General features: G+C 37.7%; 1 protein-coding gene and 1 long non-coding RNA gene across 3 annotated transcripts in view; one reads left to right on the top strand and one right to left on the bottom strand.

Moving 5' to 3' along the window:
• Positions 1–10,070: 10,070 nt before the first annotated feature.
• On the bottom strand, positions 10,071–12,177 carry LOC118009351. Its single transcript, XR_004678891.1, has 2 exons — positions 11,993–12,177; positions 10,071–11,548 (listed from the first exon to the last, which is right to left on the bottom strand). It is a non-coding gene; the product is annotated as an uncharacterized LOC118009351 (long non-coding RNA).
• Positions 11,936–26,990, top strand: part of TDRD3 (tudor domain containing 3) — a 156,972-nt gene continuing 141,917 nt past the window's right edge. Inside the window, exon 1 of one of the 2 annotated variants that reach the window (XM_035003256.1) lies at positions 11,936–12,034. In XM_035003256.1, the coding sequence (XP_034859147.1) occupies positions 11,994–12,034 (41 nt within the window). In that variant the 5' untranslated portion in view covers positions 11,936–11,993. The remainder of the gene's footprint in view (positions 12,035–26,990) is intronic. The other variant, XM_035003257.1, reaches the window with a different exon arrangement.

Here is a 26,990-nt window from a genome sequence, read left to right as displayed (position 1 = left end):
AGGAAGAGAGAGAGGGGGAGAGAGGGAAAAGAGAAAAGAAGAGAGAAGAGAAGAGAAGAGGAAAAAAAAAAGAAAAAAGTCAAGACAAAAATAAGACCTACCATATGAATAGTGATCACATGGAAAGCCTTTCTTGGAACAGTGCTACAGAAAGAATGATGGAAATGGATGGTGGGGGAAGGGAAATAACTAACTGATCCCTGACATCAAGGTTATGATTAAGGATTTCACAGAAAGGGAAGAAGTGTTTCACATAATGCAGTTTTTCCTAATTTTAGTCATCCACAAGCTACCTTCCCAAATTTGTCATATCCACATACTTCCTGTAGTATTATTTGCTTACTATATATTTTTAAACAGAGCCACTTTTAAAAATCTTATGTGTATTTAGACAGGAAACTTTATTCACCACTGTAAATGGAAAAGCAGAATAATCTGCCACGAATAGCTATTTTTTAGCTATAAAAAAAATACCACGCAAAGAGAGCTAGATTATTAAACTCTAGTTAGATGTTGTTGTCTACAGAAGATCTTGAACTTCAGGCTGGCCTGCTATCTTTTTTGTTAAAAATGGAGGTTGGCACATGCTAGAGGGATGTTAGAAATACTTGCTCCAAACTGACACCACTTGTTGTAGCCATTGGACAAACCGAAAGAGAATTGGAAAAAGGAGCAACTTTCTCACCATGTTATTGATTCAATAAGTATTTATTGGGTCAGTGTTATTTAAATCATGTCCACAAACATGATAGAAATGTTTATGATGGAAATAATAGAAATTTCATGATAGAAATTTAGAAATGATCTCTATCTCCACTTGTTCCATATTTTGGGAACATAGTTGGGTGTGTTGGTTAAGAAGGTGGTCCGAGTGTTGGATCGACATGGATCTAAATCCGAGCTTTGTCATTTAATGGCACAGCGACTTTGGAAAGGCCATTTTACCACTATAATCCCATTTCCTCATTTGCATGTAAAAAATTCTTAGCACTTCCAATAAATTTTATTGTGATGATAATGATGATGATGAAATGTGAATATCAATGTACAGGATGAGACTATATGTATTTTGCTATTGTTTTCTTAAGGTGTTATCTGCAGTTTGTCAAGCAAATAGATTTTAACTGAATTCAGTTTATTGGGTTTAATCATCCATCCACATGATTTACCTTCCTTCATCACAATTCTTCTGGCCATCTGACTACAGCTTCTGTTATTTCTTTCTCCTTCCTCTTCCTCCTGCTCTTTACAGTGGCCACACCTTAGGCTTCATCTTTGAGCCGCTCCTCAGTGTTTACGTCATCCCTCACAACCTGATTATCTAGAAGGCTTGAACGATCTCTTGTAAGAAGATGACTCCCAAAATCAGCATCTTCAAATCTGCCCTTCATCTGTTTATAGCCCCAATTTCAATATGGTATTTGGCAGGTTTCGTCATTTTAGATTTAACACACCTAAAATCAGCACGTTTGTTTCATCCTTTTCTTGTCAAGCCTCCCACTGTTTTCCAGTTTCTTAGGAGTGCTAGCACTAAGGGTGTGTGCTTTGGAGTCAGAATACTCTAGAATCTTAGCTCTACCATTTATAAATTTAACTGAAAATTACTTGTCAGTAAGAGATCGCTAAATAAATAAATATAAACATCTATTTGGATATATAAATATATTTTTTGGTAAGTACATATGTGTATATATTTGGTCAAAACTTCCCAATACTTCAGGAGAAATGGAGAGTGGAAGAAATATCCATAAAGAAATGTAGCTAACATCCATTTTACGTTGAATTTTATTACCTCGCTGACCACTCTAAAGCGAGCAGTTAACATCAATGGAAAACAAGGGGAAGAATAAAGCATATTTATGTGTTCTTTCATGCACTTTTTTGTGAAATATTAGTTCTAAAATTGATTCAAATTAGTTTAGATAAGTCTTATCAGCATGCTGAAAAGTGGCTTAAGTACCAAAGAGCAGGGACAAATGACAGTGATTGAACTCTGGGGAAGATCGGAAGAGGAAGCTGCATGTTAGGTCAGGTGTTAGTGGCAAGCTTTGAAGAGAATAAATGATTTGTAAAATATTAATAGGGTAATTTTATGAAAGGTGAGAAAATATGGGAAGGAATCTTGGCAAATTTCATTAAGTATGAATATTACAGCAAAAGTCTACAAAGATTTTGGGGGGCAATTTCCACTTCTCTTTGAAAACCTGTCACCCTGTGTGCTGTTTTAGCTCACGTATGGACACCAAATACATATGGTCTCTGTCCCAAACAGCTTAAAATGTAAGTTTAACAACTTTAAGGAATATGACAGAATGTAGTGCTTGAAGTGTATTGAATGAAATAACGAAAATATATGCAGCCTAACTTCGTGACATGAAGAAAGCAAAATGGGCCAATTCCTCTTGCACATACTTAGGAAACTTGTATATGTTGCAAAGTTGGTGCAAAGTGACTGTCCGTGATTTTTATTTAAGTAAAAATGATTATGGGAATATTGGAATATATCCAGAAGATATTAAATAGTGCTGACTGATTTTATAAGTGGGTGCAACTAATATTGTTTTAAATTTTATGTTCTTAAAATTTTGACTTATAAACTTTGAGGAGGAATACAACTGAGGTAGATAGATTTTGGGGTGTCTGCTCAGGTAAATACCTCAACTGCCTGCTTCTCTCATGTGGTGGTCCTGTGGCAGGCTCTGTGTAAATTGTGATCCCATCCTCTGACCATACTGACTGAACCCCATGCTGAGCTCTTTTCCCATGCTCTGCCAGGCCAGATGCCTTCCCAGAAATTTCTGTTTGGGGTCAAGACTCAGAGAGGATCTCTCTGGGGGATGGAACTATAATATGCAAACTCAGGAGCTAAGCACATACATTGTCATACAAATTAGAAAGTAAAGAGAAAGAAGGAAGACGTGCAGAGGTGTAGAAATGGGATTTTGCCTAGAAGTCTGGTGGCTGTCAGCTCTTTCTTCCTGTTCTTCCTGAGTGCCACTACTTTTGGGCTCCTGGGTTCTGTAGGACCCCCTGTATCTTTATACATTCTATTTGAAAAAAAAATTTTTTTTACTTGAGTTAGGTGTTATTGAAACTGAAGAGGCCAAAAACAACATCTCCTGTATCTACTGAGCTTTCAGTGGACTATCAGAACTACTTAATGTAGATTTGGAAATGTTCAGTGAAATCTAAAACACTTTTGAAGTACTCAGTTACTTATAAAAAATGATTAAGTGAAAAGGTTATGTAAGATACCTTGGGCAAGAAAAGTATTAAGTAAGAAATAGTATTTCAAATATATAAATAGAATTCATGTCATCCATAACAAATAACAAAGAGAAATAATATAAACAGAACATATAGAAATATAAATACATATCATGAGAAATGGTACAGTATATTAGATGATAAAATCCTTGACAAGGGTGGTAGAAGAATCTTCAAATGGATACAACTACCAACCATACTGCACATAGATGTGAAACACTAAGATTTCGGAGAATAAAAGATGCCACATAAATTCACTCTGCCATATTCTTACTGGACCTGTATATGTTTTTATATGAGTAGTACATGCTAATTTTGGAAAATATGCATGCCTTTAAAGGACATAAAATCATACTTCTATCATCACCGAAATATCTATGTTAGTAATATTTATGTATATGTCCTCTAAATCTTTTTCATCACTTATAACTCATTTTGCAGTATTTATGTCCAATTATGCTCATATTTTATTATATTTTGTAGTAATTGACAAAAACCACAGTGATCATTTCTAATATTTAATTTATTAAATAAAACACATGGTATCTTCCCTAAACAATTAGAATGATTTCTTGGGTGTTCAGAATGATTTGATAATTATCTAGCTGTGTTCAAGGGATGAGGCAAGGTTAGGGTCCCCTACTCCTCCACCATCTTAAGTCCTTCCCCCTAAACGATTAGAATGAAATCTCTATGCCAACAAGGACTCCATCAGTCTTACTCACTGCTGTCTAACTGTGCCTAGCCCCTAAGTAAATACATATTGTTAAAATGATATTTGAACAAATAATCTAATTCAAGGACACATACACAAAGCATGAAATCAAGTTTAGTTAATAGTCATTTTAATAATAAAAATATGGATTCATAGTATCATACATAGGATTGTAGGTTTAATTCGATCTTCATAGCACTACTACAATTGTAATTAATTAACTTTGTGTATACAATTTAATGTTTTTATCCTCAGATAGACTAAACTCCAAAGGCAGGGCTCATGACTGCTGATATTACCTGCAGTGCCTGGCACAATGTTTGGCTCATAGTGTGGGTTTAATAAATCCCTGTTGAATGAATAACTGGTTTATTCATCAAGCCTCATGGTTCTTATAACTTTTTATTTGTTGAATCCTTCATTCAAATTAAATCTTTCATCAAAATGCAGTATGTAAAGCAAGTTAAAGAAGCGCTACTCAGCTTTGAGTGGGCTTGGAGGTCTAGACTCCACATTCCTGACCCTTCTCCTTGCCCCCTACTGTGGTTTTTGAGGCACCAAGTAGAGACACTAGGGCTCCTTAGAAAATCCTTTGACAAACCACTGAACCGGTCTAACCGCTTGGCTTCCCTTCTATAATGTGCATCTAGTGGAGGCTTAAGCACCTCCATCACTGGGGAACTCACTCTGTTCTGAGATTGCCTATTTCCTTGTTGGACTGCCTCTAGATTAAGATTAGTATATTATGATGAAATCTTCTCTTTAGTCCTTACAATTACCCTCTGGGACTGACAAGTCTAAATTTTCTTGTACATGTGTCTTTCAAATTTCTGAAGTTCACTATTACAGTTTTTTTTTTGCCCTACTTTCCCTTTTATCTTCCATGTTTTTTTCATATTACTTATATTTTGATTATATTGATGATAGAACAATATACTGCAGAAAATAAAAGTATATTAATATTATAAAGTATGCTGTAATAGAACAGTGTTACAACTTGTGTTTTTGAGATATTTAAAATGTAACAAAAAGTATAAATAATATAAAAACATATTCTTACTACTCAAGGAAGAGCAATACATTGTTGTAATTGCTTCTATTCTTTTATTAAAGAAATAAACTTTACCGGGGCGCCTGCTTCTTTTTTTTTTTTTAACCTGGCATTACGTTGTTGAGATCTATCCAAATTTACACAGGGAGAACTCTAGTGTATTCCCTTAAACTGGCATAGGGCATTTCATTTTATTAATATACCACCTTTTTTTTTTTTACCCATTTACTCTCAATTGAACATTGGAGTTGTTCTCATTCTTTTATTTTAAAGCAACATGTCAATGAAGATCTTTCTCTGGAATAAGTACCTAAAAATGGAAATGTTCAACACATTTCAGGTATACACATTTTCAGTTTTGCTAGATATTGCCAAAATACTCTCCAAAGTGGTTGTATGAACTTCACTCCTATAAGCAGTGTATTAAAGAATCAATTTCCCCATATCCTTGCCAACATTTGATATTCTTTACTAGTTTTTGCCACTGGGTTAGATGAAAGTGGAATTTTATTTTATTTCTTATAATTTTTTAAAGATTTATTTATTTATTTTGGGGGGTAGAGAGGGAGAGGAGAGAGAGAATCCTCAAGCAGGCTCTGTGCTCAGCCTGATGTGGGGTTCAATCCCACAACCCTGAGATCGTGACCAGAGCTGAAATCAAGAGTCAGCCGCTTAACCAACTGAGCCACCCAGGTGCTCCAAAAGTGGAATTTTATTGATAGCCCGTTGTTTTAATCACTGTGTTGTATAACTGAAACTAATATAATATTGTATGTCAACTACATTTCAATAAAATTTTTAAAAATTCATTTTTGTGGTTATTGATATGGTTAAACATTTTCACATATATATTGATTACTTAGATTTCAGTTTTGTATATTGCCTATTCAGATACTTTGCCCATTTTTCTCATGGGATTTTTACCTTTTTCTTAATGACTTGTAGTAATTCATCATGTTAAAACTTGCTTCTATTCTTACTCCACATCTGACTAATATATCTTAGTCAGTACATAGTGATCTACTTCATTTTTTTGGTAATGTCTACATAGCACCCATTAGAACTTATTTAAATATTCCCTCATTGATGGACATTCTGGTTACCTTCAGGGTTTTGTTATCACAAATAATACTGGTACCTCATTGTTATTACAAATAATACTGGTACCACAGCCATTAATCTTGCTCATTGAATATTCATGGCTCTCCACCTTCTGGCAACTGGTGATCGACTTCCTGTGTTGTCATATGTCCAGTCCTGGCAGAGCATTAATTTCCTGTGTGAGATTCTCCAGAGCCCTTTTACCCTTTACTGCTTCAATCAGCAATGTTATTGATGATTAATGCTCTGTCCAGATTCTGGAATGAGGATGACCATTATGATCAGAGACCTTCCTCCCCACCCTCCAAACACCTACATTGGACATAAAACATGAAAGAAAAATGATCATTTTTTCTTTTCTTCTTTTTTTTTAAGAGAAATAAACATTTTATTAAAAGCCACTAGTGTTTTGTGGTTGTTTATTGTCATGGAATGACCTGGTCTGTCCTGACGGTCACACCCTACTGCTTGTATTCACTAGTTAAGAAACTTAAAATAAAATAAAATGAGGTTCATCTGGCATGATCTAGAATTGTAGAATTCTAGAAGTTAATCTTTAGAGGTCAGCTATTTCAGTTATTCTTCCTCCTAAAAATTAATCTCCTAAATTGTATGTTCTAGAATCATGATTAATGGGTTAACAGCAAATTCCCTTGTCTTTAGTTTGTGAAACCCCACTCCTTTTGTTTATCTATTTATCAATTGATGGACATTTGGATTGTTTCCACTTATTGGCTATAATGAATGATGCTGCTATGAACATCAAATACAAGTTTTTGTGTGGACATTAGTTTCCATTTCTCCTGGATATCTATACCTAGGAATAGAATTGCTGAATCATATGGAAACTGTATATTTAACTTTTTGAGAAACTGCCAAACTGTTTTCCAAAGTGGTTGCACAATTTTACATTCCCACCAACAATGTATGAAGATTTCAAATTCTTCACATCCTCATTAACACTTGTTATCATCCATCTTTTTAACTACAGTCATTCTAGTGTGTGTGAAGCATCTCACTGTGATTTTGATTTGCATTTCTCTACTGACTAATGATGTTGGGCATCTTTTAACCATTTATTGCCCATTTGTATCCCTTCTTTAGAGAAATGTCTGTTTAAATGCTTTGCTCATTTTTGAGTTGTCTTTTCACTATTGAGTCAGTAGAGTTCTATACATATTCTTGCTTCAAACCCTTATTTTCTCCCTTTCTGTAGATTATCTTTTCATTGTCTTGGTGGTGTCCTTTGAAGCACAAAAGTTTTAAATTTTGATGAAGTCCACTTTATCTAATTTTTCTTTTTTAGCTCGTACTTTGGATGTCATATCTATTGCCTAACCCAAGGTCATGGAGATTTGATTCTTTTTCTTTTTCTAGAGTTTTATATTTTTAGCTCTTACATTTAAATATATGATTTAATTTGAGTTAATTTTTGTGTATGATGTAAGGAACTTTACTTTTTTGCATGTGGATATCCACTTGTTCCAGGACCATTTATTTTAAAGACTCTTTTCCTGTTCTTAGAACTGGAAATATTTTTGCTTGTTTCCAAGCTTCTACCACGTTTCCTGATGAGCTCAACAGTTCTTCAGGGGTCCCTGGCATTGGCTCCTCTAAGTCATTCACAGGTTATTTTAGTATTCTCCGGGATGTTAATGACTTAAGATCAAAAGATTTAATGTGCTTTAGAGAGACTAGGTATTCTTATAACCTCACCTTTTATTGTGGTTCTTTTTTTTTTTTAAGATTTTATTTATTCATTTGAGACACAGAGATACAGAGAGAGAGAGAGAGAGAGCATGAGCAGTGGGAGAGGCAGAGGGAGAGGAAGAAGCAGACTCCCCGCTGAGTCAGGAGCCCGATGCGGGGCTTGATCCCAGGACCCTGGGATCATGACCTGAGCCGAAGGCAGACGCTTAACCATACGAGCCACCCAGGCGCCCCTTTATTGTGGTTCTTATTCCTATTTTTCCATATTCTATCCTTTATCACTCTGAACCACTTCCTTCACTGAAATGATAAGGACAAAACAGAAGTGAATGGATGCTGTCTCTCTCTTCTGTTAACTTACACCATTGACTCCAAATAAATTTACCTTTTCCTTTTTATTCTCTTGTGCCTAGCAAAGCTCTCTTTCTTTTTTAAAAATCTATTTGAGAGAGAGTGAGAGAGAGAGAAAGCACAGGGAGGGGGAGGGGTGGGGGGAAGGGGAGAGGAGGAGGGAGCCTGATGCTGGGCTCAATCCCAGAACCCTGGGCTCCTGACCTGGGCCAAAGACAGACACTTAACCAAATGAGTCACTCAGACACCCTGCCTTGGAAAGCTCTTCTATCATCCTTAGGATTTCCCCCAACTTTAAGCTAATTGTAGACATTTTCTGTAAAGTGATGATTTATCTTATAAAAAATTAAAATTATTATTATTATTACTTGGTTTAGTCAGCTGCTACCATTTTCCATTGCACTAACTTATCTATACAGACCTTAATTCCAATTAAAAATTTTGGATGTGAAAGAGATTAGTATAATCTATACTTTTAACTTTTTGCTTTGAAAAATTTCAAAGTTAGAGAAGTTACAATATGACGAGCACCTCCAATTAGATTCACCCATTTTAAACATTTTGCCACATTTACCTTCTCTCCCTAATACACATACACATACATGTGTGTATATTTGTTTTACATATATATATAATATATCTACATATATATTTTTTCTGAATCACTTGGAAATAAGTTGTAGACACCACAAATCCTCAGCCATAAAAGCCATAAAAGCTTTGGCATAAAATTTCCAAGATTAAGTATAATACCACAAAATATCTTTCTGTTTTTTTAAGATCCAAAATTCCACTTTGTTGTTACATCTCTGGAGTCCCTTTAATTTGGAGATTTTTTTTTTTTTAATTATATTGGCTCAATGAACAGTCCAGGCCAGGTTTCTTATAGAATATGCCACATTCTGGATTTATCTGCCTGTTTCTTCCTGTTTGATTGTTCCAGTAACCTCTATATATCCTTACGTTTTTGCTTATATCTAGACCAGGGCTGCTGAACCTTGGCACTATTGACATTTTGGGCCAGATAATTATTTGTTGTGAGGAATCTGTCCTGTCCATTGTATAATGTTTAGCAGTACCCGTTAGATGCAGTAACATCACCCCCCCCCCCCCCCCCCCCCCAGGTTATGACAACTGAAAATGTCTCCAGGCATTGTCAAATGTGTCCACTTGGGTAAGGGGTAGGGTGTGGGATGGGGATCCAGCTCCTGGTTGGGAACTATTGTCTAGAAGCTTGATTAAATTCAGGTTAAACAATTTTGGCAATGATGTTGTGTATTTCTAATTGCACTACATCAGTAAGCACATATCAGATTGTCCCATTAGTGATTCTAGCTTTAGTCATTTGTTTAAGGCAGTGATTTTCTTTTTTAAGGTAAAGGTACATTTTTTCTTTGTAATAATTAAGTTATGGCTTGATACCTTGAGATTGTGTGAAGATCCTGTACACCTACTAACTTTCACCAGTGGCTTTTAGCATTCTTTGATGAACTGTGCCTGCATCAGTTGTGAATGATTCGGAAAATGGTGATTCTATTCTATCAGTTTTTCTACATTTATTCTCTGGTATGCCTCTGAAAGAAAAGCTGTCATCCTTTCTCCTTTTATTTATTTCTTTTTAAGATTTTATTTTTAAGTAATCTCTACACTCAATGGGGGGCTTGGATTTACAGCCCCAAGATCAAGAGTCACATGCTTTACCAACTGAGCCAGCCAAGGTACCGCTTGTTTTTAGTGCCACTCTGAAATGCATTTTACCTATTTTTTTAATTCAATAAGTTATTGTCATTGTTTTTGATGGTAATATTGTCCCAAATTTTTCCAGTGGGAATCCTCAACCTATTCTTTAAAAACACTTCTTAAAGTAAGGGGATATAGCGTTTCATGGAGCATTTTATTAAAGTTATTGTAAGTGCTACGCGATGGTAAATTCTTACTACACTGCACCACAAGAACAAACGTGTAAGGGATTCACATTTAGCCAGTGAAGAATTCTGACATTAGGACAGCATATCATTTTCATAGTTAACAACTTACATTAATTGCAAAATGTAAATAATTGGTAAGAGTGGATCCTATTTAACACCAATAAAAATTATTAGCAATTTGAATCATCTATTTACCTTCAGAATTGCAAATCTTTTCCTGACTCCTGGGTAGGATAACTGGTGCCATTAAATTGAAATATACTTGCAGCATGTGTATGGTCTAAACACAGTATACTACTGCAAATTGCAGGGAATAGGATGGAATTATTTCTGATTCTAAGTACTTGGAAATACTTTTCATTAAAATAAGTAATGTGCTTGGAAACATATTTCGATAGCATTAGAAGCATCGCGATTTTACAACTATGCCTTGGAAAGCCCAAACGGAGTTTCCCAGTTAAAAGGAGAAAAATTTGTACTGAGTTCCAATTTGTATTGAGCTCCACCCATGGCAATTATTTCCTTCCTTCTGTAACTGTCAATTTCCTCCCCAATTCCCGGAGCGGCTCTGCCCAGTTCCGCAGTCTCTGCTCCAAGTCTGTGTTTGTGATGATGGTTTCAGATGAGGCAGCGGCGGGTGATGGGGCTTAAGTTCTCGGTTTCTCCCCGTGACTTGACAGTTGGGGCCGGAGCTACACAGAAGCGTCTTTATGCCGAGTAGCCGCAGAGGTGGAAAACCACGGAGGGCGGAGCAAACTTTTAGGGAGTGTCTCCCCGACCAGTGGCCCCTTCCGCCTGCTCCTCCCCGATTGGCTGTCGTCGGTCTCAGCCGTCCAATCGTGCTGGAGCGTCCAACGCGCCGTTCGGCGACGCCGCCGCGCAGGCTCACTCGGGGGACCAGCCCCTGCGCTTCAGCCATCCTGGGGGCTAGAGAAGGACACGGACGCGGAGGCTGTGGAGCCATCCAGGCCCGGTTATGCCGGTGCTACCGTCACAGGACCGCGCTGGGACTTTGGACGGGTCTAGTGGCAGAGGGACAGAGAAAACAAGCACTGACACAACTGCCCAATTTTACAACCATGTCCCTTAAGTTCAGGTTTTCTTGGGTTCATCATTTTCATTGTGCTCCAACCTCTACAAACTGATTGCCCGTGAGGACTCGAAAAAAATGCGACTTTATTCTTTTCTCTGCGTCGGGGCAGATCGAAAAGCAGAGTGAATGGAGCGAGTCTTTATTAAAAAAAAAAAAAAAAGTAAACTTTTTTCCTATGCAGAGTGGCTGGCAACACCTCTTTCGTTGAGTTTCACTGTCCCCAAACTGGAAGCACTGCCTCTCAACCGACCCATCCGTCTCAGCTCTAGCATATCCTGGTCTCTGGTGAAGTGACCGCCTCTCGGCGCTGGAAACGCGGGCGTTACTTTATGCTGAAAAAAAAAAAAAAAAAAAAAAAGTCTGCATTAGTTTCCAAGGTGTGCAACTCAGAAAAGTGACCCCAAACAAAAAATAATCAGCCTTCGATGGAGAGCAAAGTCTCGTGGTCCTTGCTCACAAATTGGCCTGCGATTTCCAGACCCCAGCGGGTCTGTGGGGCATCACGGCCTCCGCCAGGCTGTAACCTCCAAGCCCCACGCCAGGCCTGCCCCTGCGGCCGCTCGGAAAACGCGGCGAGCGGAACCCGCACGCGGAAGCGCCGGCCGCACTGAGCATGCCCAGTTGCAGAGCCGACCAGAGGAGTTTTTTTTTTTTTTCTTTTCTTTTCTTTCGTTTTTTCTTTCTTTCTTTCTTTCTTTTTTTTTTTTTGGTCTCAAGTAGGAGGCCTACCCCCCACCCCACCCTAGCCCCCCCCCACCCCCGGCCTAAGCAGCTACCATGTCTGAGGTCCCCGGCGCGGCGTTGTCCCAGGCGGGTTGGTAAGTGGCTGGTCCCGCCGGCCGCCCGGCCGCGAGCGCGGGCCGGGGCCCCGAGGAGGGTTGGGGTTGGGGGCGGTGGGGTGCGTGTCGGGGTAGGCGGAGGCCGCCGCCCGCCCCCGGCCTCTCCCCGGGCCCTCCGGGCCGGCTCCGCCCCCGGCGCCACGCGGAGCCGGCCGAGTCCCCCAGCTCCGCTCGGGGCGGCCGCGGCAGCGCGGCCTGGGCCCGGGGCGGCGGGCGGCGGGCCGGGGGGAGGCCGGGGGCCGCGAGCAGAGCAGGCAGGGTGGCTGGCGGCCCAGGCCCGAGCGGATCCGCCCGGGAGGATCTGCCACGCTGTCCGCGCCGCTCCGGGGAGAGTTGCTGCGGCGGGACGAGGGGAGGCGAGGGCTGCAGGAACGAGTGTGGCGGAGAGGGGCGAGCGCGGCCGGAGCCCGCGGGCCCGCAGGGAGTTGAGGGCCGACCAGAGCCAAGCCCGTGGACTGCCCGGCCGCCTCTTTCTCCTAGTTTCAGAGCAGCGTGTACCGACCGGTGTGAAGCTGCCCTCCGTGGCACACACACAACTTCTGAAGCTAAGAATGACCTCATTGCCAACTCGTGTGGGTGCCCGTGGAACTTTTCTTGAAGCGATGGCAGTATTCTGATTTTTAAAGACGTTTCATGTTAAGATTTTAGAACCTGAAAGCAGTAAAAAAAAATATGTGAAATTAAGCAGTTTCTGGAACTGAGGCCATTATGGTTGTTAACATCCAGTTTAACTCAGTAACGCTTTTGCAGGCCTGCATAGACACAGTCTGAAAGGAGGGGTGGGAAGGAGGATAAAAAAGATTTGCCCCAGCTCTCTGAAAGTTCACTATTTTGGTGAAAAGGGGAGAGAGGGAGGCATTACAGGAACAAACACAAAAACGGGAAACAGTGGCAAACTGTGCAGAGGGCAGGTAAATGTGCTGTGGAATAGGAGGGGAAGGAGAGTTCATTTCCTCGAGAAGTAGGTTTTGAAAGACCGGTGAGGAAAAGGCTTTCTAGACAGCCACTGGAGAGGCGACACCTAAGTAGGAAAGTGCTTATTGGTTTGCAGAACTGACACTAGATCCTGTGGTTCGTGGAAGTAGGAGGGTGTCCAATGAGGATTAAGACCAGAAAGGTTGGGCCAGGTTATGGAGGCTACAAGTGCCTAAAAGATACGGATTTGATTTTGTGAATAAAGTTTTCGATTGGAGTGATGTAACAATACCTATGTTTTGAAGAAGGGGCTTCTGGCTGTGCAGGCACTTTCCTTCACAGGTGAGGAGACAGGCACAGAACCGTTAAGTAACTTTCCTGACCTAGCTAGGAAGGGGTGGAGTTGAAAGGTGAGCACAGGGGAGCTGGTTCCAAATCTGGTGCTTTTAACTATTACGCGTTGTTGTTCCCATAGTTTTTGCGTAGAACACCATTAGGGTGACAGGCTACGGAGTTAAAAACTCACCGTACTCAGTTTTTATTTTTGTTCTGGAATCTCTACCTTCAGTTTCTTTACCTCACAAGGATGTTTTGGATAATCTTGGATCACTCTTTTATTTGAGTTTCTCTCCATTCTTCATTAGATTGAGCCTCAGTTCTTCAACCTAGTTACACGATTTCATTTACAAACTTGGTCTTTTACTTCTTTCCAACATGACCCCACCTCCAAAGGCTAGTCTCATTTATTTTGGTCCCAAACACATATTGTTCTTTTTTGGACTACAAGCTCCTTAAGGGTGGGGAACTGCAACTTATTTTTAAGTGTATTTGTAGTGCCGGGGAGCCATTACAGTGTAGGTCCTTAGTAAAGTCTGATACAATTGACCTTGGAATGCCCCTGCCAATCAGAGTTCTATAGCCAGGGTCTCTACCCAAGCTTTGCTAGTGCCTCCCTTTTTTGTTACTTTGTTATAAGTCCCTAGCAATGTTATATTGTAACATTTGTCACTTTATGTTGCAGATAATCTGTTTGACATGTTTCTTCTTCCACCAGACTTTGTTGCTTTTGTATGGCAGTGACTCATAAAAGCAATAGTAATCCGTGGGTCTAATAAGACTTTTTCTGGGAGTTTACATGTAATTCCTAATGGGTCTTGAACAGATTAGATTTGTGCCAAAGAAGAGAGGTAGGATCTCGTAGGTGTTCAGGTAGCCTATATAGATCTTATATTTAAGTAGAGACTTACTATGTTAAAATGCAGAATCTCAAAAGTTTAGGCAGAGAAGAGCACTGGAAGAATTTAGGACCATAGAGTACCACCACAGTGTGGTGGTTATGTTTAAATAATGCGCTAAATACTACATTGATCTCTTGTAGTGTTTAGTTATATGTGTGGAATAAACTTCACTATGAGAGGAGATTTGGCTCAGTTTGTCTCAATAACAGATTTACTTAATGCCTTTTTGTTTTTTCTCTTTGGAGATTCCCCTTAAGGGGGAATTGCATATTTCTACTAACCTTTTGAATTTTCAGAATTTTTATAGAAATCTCAACCTTTTGAAACTTCAAAAAATAGAAACATGTTAGAACATAATTAGTTGAGATTGTGTTTTTGAAAAGGTATTTTCCATAGAATTAGTGATGGCACAGCTTAACACCCTTATGTGCAGATGAGGATGCTGAAACACAGAGGGAATCAAAGATTTGCTCAGTTATAAGTGGCAGATCCAAGAATACTGCCCAAATGTGTGGAATAAAGATTCAAAACTCATTTCCATCAAGCCATGGTGACCACTTCTAATTTAAATTGTTGATCAAAATAACACATTTTAAAATAGAAAATTGGATTAAAGCATTTTGTGGTGTGTAAATTTACTTTCTTCTTTGGGAAAGATAAGGTGCTTGTGCTGAGGAGTTTGGAAACAAAGAAAGCTTTATCTTGCAGTGGCCCACCTAAGCGCTGATTAGAGTTATCTGAAAATGGCTAATTCTGTGTTTTGCAAAGTCTAAGGTATCTGAAAGGTAAGGCACTGTATTGTATGTATGTCTTTGCCTTACCTAGCAATTTTGAGTTGAAGATACCATAAGGTAGCATGAGAAATAGTGTTTCCATTTTATTCTGAAGGAACACAGTTTCTTAGAAACTCTAGATTTCTAACATGCAAGGCTTAACCAGGTTGTGCTCTGGGGTTTTTGTCTTTGTGTTTCTGTTAGAGGGGAAATAGGAGGATGAACACACAAGTCTTCTTACCGGATTCCCCTTGCACTTCACCTTCTCTTTTGTGTTCTGTTTGATTACTGGTGCTACTACCATACTGACCATCCTCTGGCCCAAGTGTATACCACCAAACTCCCTTCCCTTTCTTTCACCTTTGAACATCTAAGAAAGACTACAGCTTATAAAAGTCTTTGTTAAAATTTAGCACTAGAGAAGAACAACTGTGAGATAAATAAAATAGGAAGCACAATGGCAGTATGGAGTATGAATGCTCTTTTGTCTTGAGGTGCCTGCCCTCTTCCACATGTTGCCAGGAGATAGCTATTTCAAAGTGGTACATCAAGAGAATTTGCTGGAATTTCTAATTTCTAACTTTTGACCTATCCACAGATGGAGAGCTTCTTTTCACATGCCATCATGTAGAAGCTTCCTCCCAAACACATTAATGATCAAGACCAAGAAAGTCAGATTTCTGGTTCTGTTGCCCACCCTGCACCTTTCTTATATGGCTTCTGTTTTCTGAGAGACACACCTCTTCCCCCGGAGATTGCTGGTTAATGATCTGTTTTCAGATGGGAAGCAACCTTTACAGCACCATCAACATAACTTTACTTTTATGTGCTACACTTTTGGTAACACTCATATGAGAAGAGTATAAAAGTTTTGCTCCCATCATATTCCAACATAACTTTTAGGCAGAAGTACATTTGCAAAGAATATTGGTAGTTCTTTACAAGTTGTATATTAAGTGAAAGATATTTTATTGTCTAGAATTGTAAAATATTTTATCATTACCACTTTGATATAAACATACTCTTGATACACCGTTTCGGAAAGGATCAGAACCATTAAAACAATTTTTTTTTTTTTTTTTTTTTTTTAGCTGAAACAATAATAGATCATGTTGAAGAACACTAGAAGAAACCAGTTGCTTTATGTTTGGTTTTCAGGGGAGCTTATCAGAGACGTCCTGTTTTGAAACATTTCCCATTTCTTTAATGAGCACTTTTAACTATCTCTTTGGTTTACATTGTTTGTGAAATTATAGTTCAACAGTAATAAGCCTTGTTGACCTTCTCTCTTAAAATATGTTACATATTGCCTGGCAGCTTCTACTCATACTATAAACTGCTAAAAATGCCTGGATATTCTGTTAAACTGTGCAAGTTTTAAGGTTTCAAGGTGCTGTTTGCAGTGACTTTTTTTGGTGAATAACCTATAAATCTAGTTTCAACCGCCTGTAGACTTGACTGCCTCAAGCATAAAGGGGGCATAAAAAGAAACTTGCTACCTCAGCAAGTTGAAAATAATTTTCTCCTCTCACACAGCAGCATTTGCTAAATCAAGTAAAAATTACATAGTAACATTTCAAGAACCATAAAAATATAACTACATCAACTTTTTCAGCTTATGTTTTCTCCTTTTGACAAAAGAAGGATATTGGCCGTTTGACTTACCATGTTGCAGTTAAGTCCCATCTCTCTAGAAATTCTGACTTTTTGTAAGGTGTAGGATCTGGAAGTAGCTGAAGAAGACTTTACCTCTAGATGATTTTTAGAAGAAGCAGACTACACTCCCAGCAATGCAAAACAATTTATGTAAAAATTGAAAAACTTTTGTTTTCATAGAATGAAAACAAAAAAAAGCAGAGAAGAGGGGCCAAAAAATGTGTGGTGATAATGTAAAATATTAACAGGGGTGTCAAATCAAAGATACTGAGAGCAGAAAAGAAGCACCCTGGTGATAGAAAGGGGAAAGAACCACATCATGCTCCAGGGCTGGATAAATCCTACGTGTGCCTTAGTACTGTCACCCCGACAGGTTTCACACCCTTAATCTGTGGGTGTGAGTCTGTGTGCATGTGTGAATGCTTCTTACACTTATTACAGCTTTACAGCCTTTATAGTGGAGACAAATAGCTACCCTTATCTTAGGATAGTGCTGCTGAAGGTATGGTACCTTTACAACAGTAAGTCTCTGCAATAATGCAGAGAAATATGTAACCCTATATAGTAATGTGTGTACTGAAATACATGCAGTAAATGTTATGCCTCTTATTCACAAGGAACTGTTAGTTTTTGTGATGATATACAAGTCAGTCAGAATTTACACATGCAATACAGTGGCATTTTACTTGGGAAGTCTGGAAGGCTTTCCAGAACTAATGATCTGTAAGCAGGGTGTGTTGTATATGCCATCTCATATGGTGTCTAGTCTTTGTCTAGGGAAAAAACAAGGCAGATTCATTGATGCATTCATTCAACAAATAATTATTAAACATCTTGCTGTAGCAGACACTTTCTTTAGTACAATCAGATGTAGTCTTATGGGGAGAAAGCCATTAACTATATATTCAAACATTGCATCTGTAAAATATACCAGAGATGAAAAGGGACATAGTTCTAGAAGAGCTTATAAAAGGGAAATTTGGTGTCTTTGTGGTGGTCATAGAATGTGTCCCTGAGATCTGGAGGATGAGTGGGAATTAAATAGGTTAAGTAAGGTTAAAGAAGCATATGCAAAGTTCATAAGGCAGTAGGGAGCATGGCGAGTACAAAGGTCTGAAGGACTGGGAAGAATGGAGGACAAGATAGGGACAGTATAGGGAGATGGCACTGCGGGAGATGGCCCAAGCCTTTTATTCTGGAGGCAATAGAAATCAGTTGGAAAGTTTTATCAGGGGTTGGGAGGCTTGAAGTCGCGCTGACATTGTAGTTAAATTTTGAGAAATGCTTGCATTGAAGAAAATGGCTCAGAGCTTGGCATGAGTAGATGGATGGATAGAGTGGTGGTGATGATTGAGATGGAGAGCAGAGATTGATTTGATTGATATTTAGGAAGTAAAATGGACAGAACTTTTAGATGGATTGTATATGGGAAAGAGAGAGAAGGAGGTGTCAAGGGGTTGATTTCTAGGTTTCTGGCTTTTATACCTGAATTGTTTACAGTATGTTTAGATAGGGAGTATTAGAAAAGGAACACACTTTTGAAGGGTGGATCATGAATTGAAGTTGGACATTATTGGAGTGTGAGGTGCCTTTGAGTCATCTAAAAGAAGATGCCAGTTAGACATTAGGAAATACTAATCTTGCACTAGGAAGAAGACTGGATTAGAGAGATAAATTTGGAGTCATTCAAGTATAGCTGATGACTGAAGCAGTGCGTAGATGAGATCATCTAAGGCTGCACTGTCCAGTATGGTAGACATTAGCCACATGTGGCTACTGAATACTTGATATACGTCTAACTCAAATTCACATGTGCTGTAAATGTCTAATACAGACTGGGTTTGGAAGACTTAGTACAAAAAAGGATATAAATATCTCTCATTTTTAATATTGTTTACATATTGAAATAATGCTATCAGTATATTGTGTTAAAATATATTTTTAAATTAATTTCACATATTTCTTTTTACTATTATGTATGTGGCTTGCACTATATTTTTATTAGATAGCACTGATCTATGATCTAAAAAATCAAGCCTAAAGTGAGAAGAGGCTAGGTTCAAGCACTGAGGAATTTCAGCATTTTAAAGGAGAATTAGCCTTTTAGGAGCTGCCAGAGAGAGGGAAAAGCATTGGAATATGAAATCATTAACTTTTCTGAAAAGAGAAAATGGACATATCTTTAAGAGTTCTGTGACAAGATTATTTACCTAGGTCAGTATTGGATTACTGACTTGCTGATATTAGAGATTCAGATCAGTTTTTAAAACATTTTTTATAAATTTAGGTATCTGAAGGTCCCTTTTTTTTAAAATTCCACCTCCATGCCCTCAAAACTCCTTTAAATATAAAATGCAAATGGGAGCGTCTGGGTGGCTCACTTGGTTAAGTGTCTGTTTTCCGCTCAGGTCATGATCCCAGCTCAGGTCATGATCCCAGCTCAGGTCATGATCCCAGCGTCCTGCATTGGGCTCCCTGCTCGGGGAGGAGCCTGCTTCTCTCACTGCCCCTCCCCCTGCTCATGCTTTCTCTCTCTCTCTTTCTCTCAAATAAATAAATAAATAAAATCTTTAAAAATAAAATGCAAATAAAATTCAGCTGCAGCTTTTCAGGAGACAGTCTGTCATGGATATTAAGTGAAGACGTTAAGAAAAAAAAATTTTTATTTTACTAAATTCCTAAGCAAGACCCTGAGAAGTTTGAAAATTAATAAAGGTAGATTTTTAAAAATATATAATCTGAAACATTAAACATAAATGTTGATGGGAACACTTGCTAAATAAATTAAGCCAACATTTTATAATGGCTTCTGGAATTAATTCAGTTTAAGTTTTGTTTTGAAAGAGAAAGAGGGATGTATGCAAGTTTAAGTGTCTAGAAAGTTGATAGATGATCGTGATAAAGTGAATGAAATAATTTTTCCTTTTGCCATAAATATATTCTAATATTATTAGATCCAAAGAAGTAAGTGACTGTTTCTTTTGCCATAAATATATTCTAATATTATTAGATCCAGTTTTTCTATTTAGTCTGAATAGTTTGATTGATGTTTTGTAAGATCCTGTAGGACAAGGATCAAGTTTTCTCATGTTTCTATAGCATTCCTAGCAGTTAGCAGGGTGTGAAGTCCACAGTAGACACAGAAATGCTTGTGGAATGAATGTTAGTACCATCGTAATTAGTCTCAGGATGTTTCATCATATTGTTTTTCTATTCTCAAGGAACATGAAACTTACTCAAGCTTTGTATAGAGTAGAAAATTGTTACTTGTGAAATGAATGTGAAATTTTTAAAATCAATTTTATGAAAAAAATGTAATTTTTACAGAAATGCAGGGAGTAACCTGTTAAAGCTTTCTCTACTTATTGATACTTACTTCTGCCTGAACACAAACATACACTTACAGATATGTTGATAACATTTCTTTGCATGAGGGACAACCAACTGTTTCTGTACGGCTTTGAGATCTTCTCTCTCAAAACAATGTTTATAGAAATTATTTTCAGAAGTTTGTTTTTAGTATAAGTTTGTCCTAGGTCCTAATTATTTTTTTACTCATTTGATATTTTATGAGATGCTACAAATACTTACTTTTCTTTTGGTATTTCAGAATTGCTTGTTATCTTGGGGTCCCTGGTTAGAAAGGCATTAGGATGATGAGGTTGTAATTCATTCTGTGGCCTTTGATGAGGCAAAGCAGTAGGCACTTGGACACCTTCCAGTTTAGTAAGCTGGCAGAGGGTTCCAGTCCACTGGGTTTTAATATGAGGACCCTGCCAAGCACAGGTTGTTCTTTTGTTGACTTTCAATTATGAACACCAAAAAAGACCATGTGTATGTTGCTAGTTAGGTTACAAAACGTGTAAAATAGGTTTCTTCTCAGTGGCCTTCCTCAGTTTACCATACTCAGAATGGCAGATACTATTGACCCTTTCTCCCGGAGGAGAGAGGGAATGCAGCGGCCTCTGTTCCTGGGGGTTTGCCATGATCTTTTGTGCAGGCTGCCTGCTGAGTCTCTTGGTTTGTTTCACTCTAAATTGTGATGTTACGTAACAGTGAGATTTTTTTCCAGGATTGTGTTGATTTACTTCTTTCCTTAGTTGTGCTTCTTGGGGAGGGTGGTACAGGGTTAAAACCCAGGCTCTATCGGACACTTCTTTGGACATTTTGAAGTTTTACAGGATCAGGATATACTTTTTCTTTATTTTGATTGCTGCTGATACATTTTTTGACTGCTTTTTCTGGTTGTGGTTATTTGCTTTGTTTTTACTTTTTTTTCTTTAATTACACATTTATTAGAAGTCTTTATAAGCATATGTTAATTAGGTGTTTCTTTGATAATTAACCATTGGTAAAATGAATGTATTTTATATACATACATTAAAAATATGATTGCTCTATCAATACCATGAAATTTCATTGCCCATTTTTGTATCTGTTTACATCATTGCTGGTGCAAAGTAACCACCCAAAATAACTTAACTTTGTTGGTAAACACATCTAGCTGTTCTTTGCTACACAGAGACACCTGCCATTGTACTCATTAAATTTTGATTTGACATCATGAAAAAGATAGTGCAGTGTAGTGGTGTAGATGTTAATGGGTACAGAGTAATAATATTTAAATGATACATGACAAATCATAGTGTGCATTCTGGAGTCTGATTATCTTGAAGGGGCAATAGGGCCTTGAAGTTTTTACCAGTTTATACTTATGTGAATAAGCATTTATATTGATGTTATTTTAATTAAAACACAAAACTGGCCTGAGGTATACCCTTCTAGTATTTACAGAACTGCTCTATATTAGATAGGTTGAAATCTAGGCTGATGTACAAAGACCCCATATTACAAAGGTCTAAAAATCATAGCTTTTTTTTTTTTCCTCATCACAAAACAACACACAGTGATGGGGAATCTGCTTTGTGCTGTCATTTAGGGACCCAGGTCCCTTCCATCTTACTGTTTTGTTGTCCCCTAACACCTGCTACTCCAAGTATGGTCCTAAGATCAGCATCATTAGCATTACCTGGTAGCTTGTTAGCAATGTAGAATCTCTCTACCACAGTGCTACTAAATCAGCATCTGTGTTTTAACAGGATTTTCCTAGTGACTTTTTTGTACATTAAAGTTGAAGAAGCACCACTTAGGGTATTGTCATTGTTTCCGTGTATATAGTAGAGTCACTGCCACATGAGAGTTTTAGGTCACAGGAAGGGAAAGGGCAGCTGAGAGCCAGAGTCAGTTCCCTGATGGGAATGGTGGGACACGTCACTTCCTTGGTTTCCAAGAACTTAGTCTCACCTACCTGAAAGGGATTCTGGGAAATGTGGTCTAGCTCAGTGATTCTCAAGCTGTTGCCAGTTTTTAAAATTTCCAGTTTTTCACACATCAGTACTTTTGTAAAGTATAAAATCTTGGAGCAATGTCAAATTGCTCTAAGAGATTCAAAATGCTCACTTCAGTTTCTGTACTTATTCCATCATGAAGCAGTAACAGAGTTTGAAGACTGGTGTGGATCCATGGACCACACCTGAAGTAGTTCTCTTCTACCTGAACACATTTTGAATTTTTCACTTACTGATACTATTCAAATTATGGTATAGTTGCATGAATTTGGTGTGAATGAATGAGGCATTGTTTTTTGGATTTTATGCTTTTGATTTAATTTACTTGTTAATATTCTACTTAAATTTTTTTAAATTATTTTTAGTGATAATCTTGTTTGTAAAGGACTTCTTAGCTTGCAAAGCCCTCTTTCCCTAATTAAATGTCACTCTATAATAATAAGTAGTAAGTATGTATGTATTACATTTGCTTGTAAAAGGGGATTGCAAGCCTTCTTGGTTTAATCATGTGGTTGATATCTAGTATGACACATTAAAGAATGGTCATGTTTGTTATGAGGTAATACCTTTCCACTGCATTTTGTAACTTTCTTATACTTTTAGTTATGAATTAATACGAACTAATATTAGTTTACAATCGGTGTTATGAGACTTATCTGTGCCGTTGTCATATTGGCTAACATTGCTTGACATGGTTTGAATCACTCCTGCCTAAACATGTTTTCATGGAAAATAAAATTGAATTGGACTGTTGGTGGTCTTTTAAAATGTTTCACCTTATCACAGTAACTTTCATGTGTAAATTGAATTGTTTATCATTACTGGTAATGCTCTACTGCCTTAAGCAAAAGTATATTTAAAAAATGTCTGATTATAGATTTCTGTGTATCTAAGACATGTACTTTCAAAGTGGAAAAATAGGCTGTTTGACTGAATGTTTTTGTTATATTCAGCTTGCCTGTTGCTGTTATAGCTTGCCTCGTGTTGCCCCACAGCACCAGTTTTTTTTTTCTTTTTTGCCTACGTACCCAGTGTACAGGAACTAAGAAGTCAGCAGGAAGTCAGCATTGTGGAAGAGGAACAGGCTTGTGAGCTGGAATTGATTTGTGTTTGGAACTGAGATTAGTAAATTACATGACTTTGAGTAGTTAATTTATATTAGAATTACTAGTTAATTAGAATTAATTGATTAGAATTATATCAGAAAATTGAGTTACCATAAGAGATTACTGAGAAAAAGAAAATAGTTATGAAAACACCACAATGTATCCTTTATTTTCAGTTAAATTTATACCTCCTTATTTATTTATTTATTTATTTTAATTTTAAGGTTTAACTGAAGTATAGTTGACCACACAAATATACCTGCCTCTTGAGAAGCAATGTGGTTTGTGGTTAAAAGCATGGACTCTGAAGTCCAACTCTCTTGAGCCAGGGTCAGTCCTGGTTCTGCCACTGATTAACTATAATCTTGAGTACATTAATTAACTGCTTGCTGCCTCAGTTTGCTCCTCTGTTAAGTGGTGCCAATTGTGGGACCTAACCCATAGTATACTTAAGAGGATTAATGAGTTGATACACTCAAAGTGTTCGGAACGCTGCTCGTCGTATGCTGAGCGCCCAGTAAATATTTGCATTTTTTTTATTGCATGTTAAGCCTGGACTCTTATAACTTACTGCTGCCAATAAATAAATTCATGTAACTTGCACATATATGCATTTCTGATATTGTGTTATTTTTGAAAAAAGTCCTTTATTTTAAAATATCTTATATAGTCTCTTAAAGGATTATCTTGATAAAGACAAAATCTTATGGGTTTTGAATCTCATTATAAAGTATGTCTTACCATTTGGTAATCTTGTGTTTGTGCCTCAAATTAAAGATAAGTGATACAGATAGATAGGATATTTCATATAATATTATTTCACTTGTACAGGAAGAATGAAAAGACATTTGAGAGGGAAAACTATCGATATTCAATCTCTTATTTTGGATGTGAATTTAGTAAGTCTCAGAAGCTGAAGGCAGGTAATTTAATATTCTTGCTGAAATGTTGCATTGTGGGTGCCTGGGTGGCTCAGTCGTTAGGCGTCTGCCTTCGGCTCAGGTCATGATCCCAGGGTCCTGGGATCGAGCCCCGCATCGGGCTCCCTGCTCGGCCGGAAGCCTGCTTCTCCCTCTCCCACTCGCCCTGCCTGTGTTCCCTCTCTCGCTGTGTCTCTCTCTGTCAAATAAATAAATAAATAAAATCTTTAAAAAAAAAAATGTTGCATTGTTATTAAGTATTTGCCTTTTAATTTTATAAATAAGGATTTCATTTAAGGAGTAATGAGATGTCCTCTTTAAAAATTAAATGTTTGGAGCCAGTTATGTAATAGTAAATTCACAGAACAATATAATATTTTAAAGATTAAATACATTTTTTAAGAGATACATCTCTTGAGTCTAGCTTTTAAAGAAAAAGGATTATATAGCTTTATCCTAAGTAAGGAGTTGGCAAACTATGGCCCAGTTTGACCTCATGCTTACTTTTGTTAATAAAGTTTTATTCATACACAGCTAGACCATGCATCTGTGGCATGGACAGAGTTGAATAGTTGTGACAGAGATCCTATGGCCTTCAAAAAACCTACAATTTTTACTCTCTGCCCATTTATAGAAAAAGTTTATTGGCCTCTGTCTTAAGTAATTAATGAAGTAGATTTATTAGTTCATTATTACTTAGAAGACGTTGGAATAAGTAGTACATGCTACTTTTCCAGTATTTGTCAAAAATAATTTCCAGAACAACCACAGTCTTTGTTCATATCCTTATTTGTAATGACCGGTATGAATGGTGCTGCCTCAGATTAGTAAATCCTAACTATTTGATAGGAATGTGCCACTCCTTGCAGTGGGGCTTTCTATCAAATACAGAATTGTCAGGTGTTTTTGAAATGGTCTACTGATTTTATTTTTTTTTATTTTTTTATTTTTTATTTTTTTAAAGATTTTATTTATTTGAGACAGAGAGAATGAGAGACAGAGAGCATGAGAGGGAGGAGGGTCAGAGGGAGAAGCAGACTCCCTGCCGAGCAGGGAGCCCGATGCGGGACTCGATCCCGGGACTCCAGGATCATGACCTGAGCCGAAGGCAGTCGCTTAACCAACTGAGCCACCCAGGCGCCCTGGTCTACTGATTTTAATAGAACTTTTCCATTATGTCCTAGGGCAGATAGAAATCCTTCATTGCTTTCAATTGAGAATTTCTATCACACCTGGACAACTTTTGGATTTTATAGAAAACCTAGACTACAGATAGTTTTTATCAAATCAGTACTGCTTAATGGGAGGAAACAGTGGATGTGAGGTTGAAAAACCTGTTAAAACATATCAATCCTGAGTAAAATATAGAAGTTTGTCTTTAAATAACAAAACCTATTTGGTAGCCAATCATACTTAAATTAACCTAATTTATTTGTAATAAGTTGGTTTTTTTATTGATTTATTTTTAAAGATTTTATTTAGGAGAGAGAGAGAGAGCACAAGCAGGGGGAGTGGCAGGTAGAGGGAGAGGGAGAAACAGGCTCCCCTCGGAACAGGGAGCCCAATGCAGGGCTTGATCCCAGGACCCTGGGATCATGACCTGAGCTGAAGGCAGACGCTTAACTGACTGAGCCACCCAGGCACCCCAATAATAAGCTGTTTTAGATGAGAAATTGAATTCATGAAAAAGATTTCATGCCTTGATTTGACAAAAACTGTAGATGAAGTTTTTTAACAGTGTCCAGGAGACTAGGCACAAAGGGTCTAATAAAACCCAGTTTTTCAATATCCAGTCTTATACTCATTCATATTTTTCCTTTTTGGGTATGGGTCTTCAAACTTGTAGAGTTGCCAGTCCCACCATATAGAGATTCATATTCACTGGGATTCTATTTCACAGTTTCCATTTTTGACATTATTCTCATTATAGAATGTTTCATCAGAACTTTTACTTTTCAGCTAACCACTGTGGTATACTGAGATATAACTAATATAGTGATAACAAGCAAGCATGCCATTTAACAAATGTAACCAATAATAGGCAAATGCCATTACTGAGAAAACAAGGCCCTGAATTTTAGCTAAATTAAATAGATCACTACAATCTTGACAGCTCATCAACACACTTAAAGAATATAATAGTTTTGAAGAGTGTATTAGTTTTTCCGTAAAAATCATGATTAATTTTACGTATCAAATTGTAAGATATATGCAAATTGAATCACTCTTCTCTCAAATGGCTGAACTTTGTATGGATGACTTAATGGATTCCCCAAGTACCAACCTGGTCCAGAGATCCACTGAGAGTTTTAAATCAGGGCCATGAAAAGATCAGATTTGCTGAGTTTACAAGGATCACTCTGGCTTCTATTTCAAGGATGGGTTGAGAAATCAATATTCAGGCAGGGACAACTTAAAGAAAAATGTTCTTTAGAGATAAACTTCATCAGTGAATTTTTTCTTAAGGGAAATTGAAGAAATGGAGAATTCTGATTTGCTCTCAGTGCCCTTGACTTGTTTCTTTCCTCCCCCACAATTTAAAAATAAAATCAGTTAATACTGTTTATTCCATTAGTGTTAGTGCTGGTGGTTTTTTGATGTTTTTTTGCTTAAGAGTTCATAAGTTTATTGGATGCCTCAAGATTAAAATACCTTCTGAAAATTTATTTTTATTTATATTTGCATTTATAGTAATAAAAATACTTTAAAAAATAATGTATTTTGAAGTACAAAGATTTTTTTTTTTTAAGATTTTATTTATTTATTTGACAGAGAGAGACATAGTGAGAGCAGAAACACAAGCAGGGGGAGTAGGAGAGGGAGAAGCAGGCTTCCCGCGGAGCAGGGAGCCCGATGTGGGACTCAATCCCAGGACCCTGGGATCATGACCTGAGCCGAAGGCAGACGCTCAACTACTGAGCCATCCAGGTGCCCTGAAGTGTAAAGATTTTTAAGGGAAGAAAAGGAAGACCTTATAAT

The sequence above is a fragment of the Mirounga leonina genome, unplaced genomic scaffold, assembly GCF_011800145.1.
Source record: "Mirounga leonina isolate KUSES-001 unplaced genomic scaffold, KU_Mleo_1.0 Mir_127, whole genome shotgun sequence".
Lineage (NCBI taxonomy): Eukaryota > Metazoa > Chordata > Mammalia > Carnivora > Phocidae > Mirounga > Mirounga leonina.
Note: the sequence above shows the minus strand (reverse complement) of the source record. Positions and strands in the feature narration are given on the sequence as shown.